The sequence below is a fragment of the Corvus brachyrhynchos genome, unplaced genomic scaffold, assembly GCF_000691975.1.
Source record: "Corvus brachyrhynchos isolate BGI_N302 unplaced genomic scaffold, ASM69197v1 scaffold116, whole genome shotgun sequence".
NCBI classification, from domain to species: domain Eukaryota; kingdom Metazoa; phylum Chordata; class Aves; order Passeriformes; family Corvidae; genus Corvus; species Corvus brachyrhynchos.
Genome location: NW_008240221.1, coordinates 15,657,640 through 15,667,356, shown reverse-complemented (window position 1 = coordinate 15,667,356; position 9,717 = coordinate 15,657,640). Strand labels below are relative to the sequence as shown.

The 9,717-nt window shown below is 42.4% G+C and overlaps 1 protein-coding gene across 8 annotated transcripts in view; it reads right to left on the bottom strand.

Annotated features, from left to right (window-relative positions):
* TFAP2B (transcription factor AP-2 beta) overlaps window positions 1-9,717 on the bottom strand; it is a 33,616-nt gene that overhangs the window by 17,682 nt on the left and 6,217 nt on the right. For all 8 annotated transcript variants that reach the window (XM_017745048.1, XM_017745050.1, XM_017745049.1 and 5 more), the window contains one exon: window positions 4,966-5,026. In XM_017745048.1, coding sequence (XP_017600537.1) covers window positions 4,966-5,026 — 61 coding nt within the window. The remainder of the gene's footprint in view (window positions 1-4,965; window positions 5,027-9,717) is intronic.

Sequence of the window (9,717 nt, the reverse complement as noted above, 5' to 3'; positions counted from 1 at the left end):
TCCTGCTCTCACTTTATCCCACTTAGTTCTTGTTATCCCCAGCAAAAGCTGTTCGATTTTCTTTCACTCCCAAATTCTATTTGCTGCGTGTGTGTGAGCACTCACAAATACATCATTACCCCTTTCAAAATATCTGCCTCCTCCCTTCCTTTATACTTCTTTATTTATCTCCTTTGTCTCTCTTTTTCTTTCCTCTCCTTTTCCACCTCTTTATCTCTTCTTCCTCCCTTTTGGTTTTTTTTTTTGGTTTTTTTTCTCTCCTCCTGTGGTTACTTCCAGCCTCTTTGTCATTTCTCCCCCTTCCATTTCTCTTCAGCTTATCAATAAACCGGGAGAGCAACAGTAGCCGCTTGATTTGTTAGTAATTATAAGCATACTGTTCCTGCAAACGGGATCTCTAGATGAGTGAGATCGCTTTGAAACGACAGCAGGAAATGGTGGGGAAATGGAGCATGGCGAAACTCAGCGTGAAGCTTTCAGTTCTTTACATGTTTACAATTTTCTGTGCATACATTAAGTCTTAGGCTTCTCCTTTTTTTCTTTCTTTTTTTTTTTTTTTTTTTTTGGTGGTGGTTTTCTGTTGCGTTGCTCGCCAAAAACGTGTGAAAATGCGCACAAATGTGAACGCACAAGTGGAAATGGGGTGAAAAAAGTTGTTTTAACGACAGTAAAACTAAAGAAATAATAGATTTATGTCCTGCAAACAGCTGCTTAAGAAGGGTTTAAGCTATGGATATCATTGCAATAACCCGGCTGAATAATATGGTAGTCGAACAGCCAGTCAAATAATCAATCAGAAAAATTATTTCTTGTATTTTTTACTAAGAAACGTCCTGGACAAATGAATTACTAATAAACTATCAAACTACTTTCAATTTTTTTTTACTCTGCCTACTGGGCTTTAAATGAGTAAAAAGTTCTTTGTCCATGCTAACAACAGGACTTTACTGTAACTGGTGATTTGCTCTGACTCTGTAGCCAAGCCTAAAACGTCCAGGAGCAGCATCTTAGACGCTGAAACTAAAGAGACCCGGATCTTATCTTAATTTTAAGGAACAAATATGAAAATTGCGTGTTCATCTCCCATTTCCTTCTGTCCTCCTCGTCCCCTCCTCTCCTCCCGCCCCTCTCCTCCACCGCAGTCCCCGTCCCCTGAAAGCCAGGACTAAATTTCAAAGTGGAATGTATTCCCTCGAAACTGTTTTGCATTTAATTAAAGGGGATCCTTAGGTTCAGCGGGTGATTCAGGAATAAGCACGAAACTGAGTGGCATTGAAGCAACATCTCTTGAGCCCCAGATCTATCACCTGAAAAGCTGAGGCCGGAGTGGTTTTCAGTTAATTATTTATCAGCTGCTTCAAGGGGTGGGGAGGAAACTCGTGCTGGATTATTAACAGCTAAAAACAAAAGGTTAAGAGACCTTCTTTCATGTGTTTCCTTAAGATAGGAGGAACAACGGAGCGTGTTGGCAAGGCCATGAATTAAGGTCTTCCAAGTTAAAATGGCCTTTCATGCTAAAACTGATGTGAGTGTGCAGAGATCGTCAGAAACAGTTGAAAGTAAATAAATACATCAGAATAATTTTAAGGTCACTGACTGTGCCCCAGAGTCACAAAAATTAACTTGGGACTCGGGCCACATAAGGTTTTGCAGGAAGACAACTTCTTTCGCCATAGAGAGTGCCAAGCAAATTTCAGATGAACATTTGATAAGGGGACCCAATCTTTTATTCCTGACACATGGAAAACCTTCCCTTCATTTCAGCAAAAATCGAGGGAAAGGCCTCCAAACGTGCAGTCAGCAAGCTCTGAAAGCTGAGTTAAATCTGATATTAATGCTCTTGGTGATTATTATCATCTTGATGATTTATCTGGCTCCCTCCCTCCCACTTCCACCACCCAAATCCTAATGGAAGTGGGAGTTAAAGATGATTTTTTAATGTCTCGTTGGATTTTTAGACTGCTAATGTACCGCATCCTTCTCATTATTAGTTTATTGATTGTTCATTGATCAGCCCCCTTCAAATCGTATTAACCACCCTCTGCCAGTTTAGATTAGGAGAGTTTAAAAAGCACCTTTCATTATTTCAGCGCCACCACCACTACAGTGGAGTTCAGGCTTGGTAGCTTAATGCTCTCTCTAATGGGGCAGCTAAGAGACAAGGGGCCACGGTCCCTGCCTATTGCATTAATAGCTCAAAGGGGGCTAATACAGAAAATTAGCCTTAAACGAGCTCTGGAGATCTCCAAATGAAAGAGCCATTTATCACGCTGGCTACCTTCACTCCACTCGTTTGCTCTCTCTACTGGGAACAACTCATTTCCTCTTAACTAAATTACTTCAGAAATGTCAAGTAAGCTCAGATAGCAAACATAACAAGAGCCTGGGTATATGTAATCTGTTGTGCGGGATCGATACCTGAGATAAATCAATAGCCATGTATGAATCCCTATATAATTTCCTTAATATTTTGGCAAACCTTTTGCATAGAGAGACAATTCCCTCTGCAGGCCTCAAAGGCCATAAAGGAACAGACAGAGACTGGGTGATATAATTACGTTTAGGCTTCAAGTCCCCATCATACTTTTCCTACTACTTTGCAATTAAAGAAATTGAGGCACTCAACTAGGATTAGGTGAAGCAGACCCCCTGCGACCCTTGCCTACCAAATATGTAGCCCAGGAGTGTTCCACTGCACAAAAATCAGGCAATACCCGTGTGTCTGTCTATCTATCTGTGCCATCTGCCTGCAAGAACGACTCACAGAGTTTAAATAACTTGTTCTTGTTTCAAAGTAGATCCTCACAGCTACAAACTGCAGGGAACAAAGCGAAATTGATACTGAATGCTCTCTGCATTGCTCCTTCCCTTGTCCTGATTAAATATTGACTGCCACAAATGTGACCTGCTATTTATTACCCATTTATTTTCCTCTGCACCCAGGAAACTCACTGTGAAAAAAAAAATACAATATTCCTTTATGCTGGAAAGTTTCTTGGAGCTCAGCATTACTTCTAAGGAACAAAATGCTGCTACAGTGACTTTTAAACAGTTGCAAATGGATCTCGGGCTCTTTTTTAGTAACCTTATTTCGAAAGAACATGTGTCTCCTGTTCATCATGTGTAAACTCAGAGTATCTCTTCTTCTGTCTGCAAATAGGCACAAGTAATCCCACCTAGATGGGACTGAGTCTCTTTAGGCAGCAGCTGCTCCATCTGGGACCATTTCAATGCCCACACACACAAAGCACACCTAAATATATGCCTAATACATATAAAAACCTATACCTAATATGTAATAATTACTGGCATTCACATTCTAGTGCTACTCGCTGTGTAATTGCACCACCCAGCACACACATGGAATGTCTCTGCTGTCCTCGTCAGCTGAAGGATGGAGAGACAGAAGGCTGCGTGTGTTAAAAAAAAAAAAAAAAAGAAAAGAAAAGAAAAAAGAAAATAATATTTTAGGTTGTGTATTCTGCGAAAGACCAGCACGGAACAACCTCAGAAAGGAGCTTCTCGACCACAAATCAAGTAATTAGTCAAATACACCCAAGAGGGAGTGTATGAGGTGTCAAGTGGGGGTGGGGAAGGGGGAGGAGAGTGAGGAAAAAAAAAAGTTAAAAATACAACAACCATCAGGTTACAGACCCTGAGGAGAAACCCCACTAAAGATCCAAACTGAACCAAAACAGCAGAAACAAACAACCTTTTTTTTTTCTTTTTAAAGTTAAGTAAGTTTCTCTTCCTTAAAAAAAAAAACAAAACAAAACCCTTTGACGTTTCAACAGATAGTCATAAATGGTGCTGTCAAATGGTCTTCAAGTTTTCATTTGTGCTCGCTCAAATAACCAGACCTTGATCATGTGTGTGAAAGAGAGACCGTGCATGGAGATTTAAATTTAAAAAATAACCCAAACAACCAACAACAAAACAAACAATAAATACACGGAAGGACCTCATGCTGCCTTCAACACATTTTAGATAAACACCCTCCCTGTTATTTTGCTTTACATCCTAGAAGATCGTCGCTGTTAAGCTATTTGTGCGCATTTGACAAATAACAAGGTCCTGGAGATAAGTGCCGTTGGTAGCAAGCATAAGGGACAGCGTTTTTAAGCCTCATCTCTGGTACTTAAAATTGAATCTAGAAGTAGAAACTCCTTAGATAATTAAAGATAGCTTTCCTTCCATTTGCAGCGTGTGATCTGTTTAATGTCTATCAGCATAACACAACACTAATCGCCAAGCATCTTTGAGTGACTGTCAGAGAAATGTAAAAAAATTAAGCAGCTGCAATACGCCCAAAATGAGTTATTGTAATTACATTTAATTAGTTTAATTAGTTAATTATTTTGCTTACAGCTGTACAAGAGACTGCAAACATTTGTTAATATCACATTCGCTTTAACAGTATGGGGTGATTCTGCAGTTACACTAAATCATGGGCGCATATGTAGAAAGATGTAAAAAATGGGCATGGGGAAGGGGGGAATCTTGGGGGAAGGAGGGAATGTTGGAGGGAGCGGGGAAGGGGGCTGAGGCTGCCTTTCCATGGGCATCTCTTTCTCTCCTCTCCACGTTTGATTCGCCTGGGAAATGTATTTAAGCCCCAAAGGGAATCAACCTCTTCCCCCATTAAAAGCCAAGGGGTCCCCATCGAACACTATCGGGGGGAGGAGGGGAGGGAAGAGGGGCTGTGGAAACTGCACTGGAGCACGGGGTGCCCCATTAGAGAGCATTTGTGTAATTAAACCCTTTGAAGGGCGGGGGAGGCGGGGATATAAACTTTTCCTTTCGCATGTCTTATCCCTTCACTCTGTCTGCTGATCCAATCAGCTATTCATCTTGCTGCCATGGGTGCCTGCTTCCCGGAGAAATTCATTGCCCCAAAGTCAAAATATATCATGAAGATATTGCTACACAGTAAAAGTTTGTCTAGCTTGTTGGAATAATCCATACCTTTTTTAATGACAGACTGGTCCAATAAGTTCATACCGCTGTTATTGGCATCTTCAACTGACTGTGGATATAAAAACATCACTATTCAAATTGACTGGATATTAAAGAATCGCGTACATAAATCATGTCATTCCAAACTGGAGTCCCTGTTATTTCCATTTGTATTAATTCACTAGGGGAGGAGGGATTTTTTTATTGTTGTATTATTATTATTATTATTATTATTTCCCCAAATCCACAAGGAAATGAAATTCTTACAAATTATATAGTCTTCTAATAAAACAAAAGGAGGTGTGGAGCATATGGGGTGCAATACTGGTTTTGTTATCTTATAAAACATAGATATCACATAGACTTCTTTGCATTCCATAAAGCTTTATATTTCTTCCTTTGAAAATGTGGCAATTTGGCAACATCTGCAAGATCTATTGCATGACATAAATGAACACGATTAAGGACAACTTAAATGCTCCCTCCCCTTTCCTCCCCCTCCTCCTTTTTCTTTTTTTGTTTTTTTGTTTGTTTGTTTAACCCTGCTACATTTTAATAATTCAAGGGCCATTTACTTTTTATATATCATAGTTTACATTATGGACTTTTAATTAAAGCCTGAGCCTTTCGGAGTGCAGTGCAACGCCCACATCATATAGGGGATGAACAGAAAGAGATTTACAGCTCGCAAGGTTGCTTCCATGTCCTGAATTAGTGGGGCTGGGAGGGAGGAGCGGGGATACACATTATCAAAAGTATGAACCATCAAGTTGATTGCCTAGGAAAAAAAGTCTCCCGATTTCAAAGCCTTGTTTTCCCCCCTTATCCCCCTTTCTTTTCAGCCCGCTGAGGAGCACACCTGTTATTATGGCATTAACTTCTTTAGCAGGGAAGAGAACAAAGACGGGCACAGAGGACACAGCAAATGCTGGGTTTCATTTCTCAAAACGAAAGTGGTATATACAAAAAAAACCCAAACAAGCCAAAATTACTGCTGAATCTGCACTCGGTACTGTAAAATCATCTCAGAAAGAGAAGAGGTGTCATAAGAACAATTTATTGCAGAATTCCAACAGGTTCCGTTTTAGGGTAAATTCTGGGGAAAAGGGGGACCTGTGGGTCTCTTGGCTTTATTATTTTATTTTTCCCTTTACTATTACTAAAGGATTTGGGTTTTTCAGTGTTATTGCATATCTGGGAAGTTGTCACGTTTTTCCTTGTTAAGCAAAACACCTTTACAGCAAAGCAATGATTTACTTCACCATTATTTTAACTTTATCTTTGCTACGGCGAAAGCCTGAGCTTATCCGGATCCGGCCCTTATCTCCATCTCTGTGCTCAGCGGAGACATTCCAAATGGAATGAGACTTAGGAGAAAATTACATCTCCCCAAAATGTGATGGAGCAATATTTTCTATGAGATCTTTCCTTTCATTTTCCTTGAATCCACCCTCAAACGAACGCACACACGCACCCACAGAGCGGTGCCTTATGTGCTGTGTTTGGGCATGGCTGTGTGTCTCTCTCATAATCAATAGGCTACATACCTAAAGGGCACAAAATAAAATTACAAAGTCTTCCCTCCTTTCCCTGAGCAGCTCTCAACGAGGGATGATGAGCAAACCCTGCAGCCTGCTGGAGCGCAGCGTGGCGCACCTCCATGGCACAGAATCAGAGGTAAACGTGAAACATCACCTTCTCTTTTATTTTTTTTTTCCCATCTTTCCTCCTTACCTCACCTTATCTCTGGAGCCGATGGTTGCGCACACCCTTTATGTGTGTGTGTGCACTCCGCTCGCACCATCAGCAACGTGGGTTAGTTGTTGTAGTTAATGAGAAGACTCCTGTCTGATTTTCTATCTAATTACGCCCTCCTGCTGGGTTTTTGTACAGGATATTCGCTCAGCATGCTGGCAGTTAATAGTCACAGAGAGGATCGTAAAGATTTAATTAGGACTGCATGCGGAAACGTGGAAAAACAACTCAGACTTTTAATTACTAGACTTCTTTAGTTAAAAGTGATACCAGGGGTTACTTTATAAGAGACTTGGGTGTTTTGGTGCAACTTAACTTTCCGTGTCTCTAGCTAGCACATAGCAGCAGTGTGAGTGAGGAGGAGGAGGAGGAGGAGCGGAGGTGTGTGTGCAGGGAGGGGAAAGGTGATGAGTTTCCAGATATACTTAGAAAATCTGGAGAGGAAGATTCCCCTCCCTTCCCTCCTCCAATAATCTGATAGCATGAGGCTTCCTAAGCACTATCTATCACCACCTTATTCGACTCCTATGGATACATCTGAGTGAAAATCTTAAAAACGGAGCTCTTTGCTTTCTTTCAAAGAGTCTAAAGAATCTGAATTTCCCCCTCCGTTTTTCCTTCATCGAATCTTTTCTTACTATAACCATACTTTTGCCCAGCTGGTGGAGGGAAAAAATATCTGGGGTTGCAATGGGGGATTTTTTTTCAGAGCCCCTATTAGGTGATGCAAATTTGTTCAATAAGTAGGTCTTGGGTTCTCTGTTCCCTGTCTGGAGGTTGTAAATCGCAGATTGAAAATTCCTCTCGAGAGGGGCAGCAATAGCAATACAGTATGTCCTGTTTACAATAACAGAGCGCTATCGTGTTACAATCACTTAATTCTACCCCTGGACAATGCCTCACACATGGACTAGATTTGGTGTTTATAAAATAACCAGTTTCTTTCTGTCACGCACTCTCTTTCTCTGTCTCCATCTCAGCCCAGCCCATTCTCATGGCACATATTTGATCAGACATGCACTTACTAAAGCAAAGAGAAATATCTTTATCCAACTACATATCTCGAAATCCGTTCAACTTTTTGGACTACTAAAGAAAAGGAAAAAACCCAGTATTTGGAACCCTTCCTGGAAATTTAATCTAGCGATGGTGGATAATGGGTATACGTCGCCTAAATAAAAATCCCTGTAGCTAGAAAAGGTTCCTCGAATCTAGAATAAATCCATATTAAATATCAAGATGGAAAACTGCCCAACCTCATCTGTCACTAGTGGGGAGACGAGAATAGAAAATGCTGAGCGGCAGCAGCGAGTTCTGGGCTGCTTTCCCTCCTGCCTGTGTTAACTTGCAGTTGGACACCTCTTCCTTCACGTGTTTCTCCTTGGGATACCCTCCTCTCCCTCTTCCCCTCCTCCCCCAGCCTGGGAACAAACTTTCAGAAATAAAGGACCTGTTTAATTTCCTGCTGTCTCAGCACCCCAAACCAAGACCCCCAGCCCTGCTGGTCCACAGCCTCGTCTGCCCCATCCTATCCCCATCCCATCGCACCCACCCCGGCCCGGCCAGCCCGGGCGAGCAGGTCGTGGGTGGCCACGGGTGGCCCCGCTGCTCTCGGAGCATCGGGGGGAGGCACTTTCCGCGAGTGCAGTCCCCTTCCCGCAGAATGGATGTTTTATTGGGAAACGGATGGACGGCTGCTTTATTTGAGCTCCTTCTTTCCTATTATTTCCTCTCTTCCCTTCCTTCTTTATGTCTTTCTCTCTTTCCCTGTCTTCCCCCTCCTTTCCCTCTCTTCTCTATCTTTCCTTCTTTTTCTCTCTCCTTTCGTCCTTTCTGCCTTTTATCTTTTTCTTCTCTCTTTCTTATCTCTTTCCTTTCCCTTCTCTCTCCTCTGTTTTATTCTCTCACAAAAGCACAACAATTACCGGCTTTTCTTTGGGGAAAGTGTAAATATCCAAGCACAAACAGTACTTAACGCCTATCGGTTGCAAAGAGAAAGGAGGAGAGCGATCCCCTCTCTGCATTCACAGAGGTAAAACTCGCCTTGACTTGCAAACCACTTTGTCTGAGCCAGGAATGCGAGACGAGACCTGCGCATCACGCCCGTGGCGGTCAGGGGCTGCCCCCAGGTCTCAAAGCCACCTTGGAAACCCGCAGAAACCAGCGACCCGACGGTCAGTGAGCTCGGAGGCGGGAGCAAATCCAAACAGCAAAACCTTTCTATTTCTAAAACACTTCGCCCCAGCAAAGCTCGGGGATTTTCCCGTGCAGCCCTAAGACAAGCCTCAAGCCAAAGCAATGCATCCCCTCCGCTTCCCTGCCGCTGATTCCTCTCATGTACAGCAGCATCCTTTTTCACGGCTATTTTTTATCTTCCCAGCTCCTCTTTTCTCCTTTCTTTTTCCCTTTCTGTAACTTTGAAGTCGTTATTTCATCCAGTGGTCCATATCTTTATTTAGCCCAAGACTAAATACATGTACAGATATGATATATGACACAGAAATTTTGTGAAAAAAACAAAACAAAACAAAACCGAAGCCGCATGGAGGGGAACCCACAAAATTCCGATTAGGAAAGCCTAAGGCAGGACTTGGACTCTGGAGGCTCCAGCCTCCGCCTGGAGGGTTCACAGGGGCTGGCCATGCCCTGCCCCAACAAGGTGCAAACCACCCCAGCACCGAAGCTGTTAAGGGTCCTTCTGTTTTTAGGAAATAACACGTGATGATGAGTTTCGCGTGGGATGGAAGAAAGCTGGGAAATACTGTGCTTTGAGCCCGGCGAAACTCCTTTGTTATCCAAAAGAGGGAATGAAACTATTTAAAATCAGGGCTACCCTACCAAGCACACTTAACAAATAAGGGGGGTGGGGGGACGGACACAGGACTTGTTCCTGATCACCAGTTATTGCTTTTGGTTTGTTTATTTTTTCCCTCCCTCCCGGATGAAAAATGTAGTAATTCGACAGTTTCATCAAAATTTCTGAACGGCAGGAAATTGGTTGGGGGG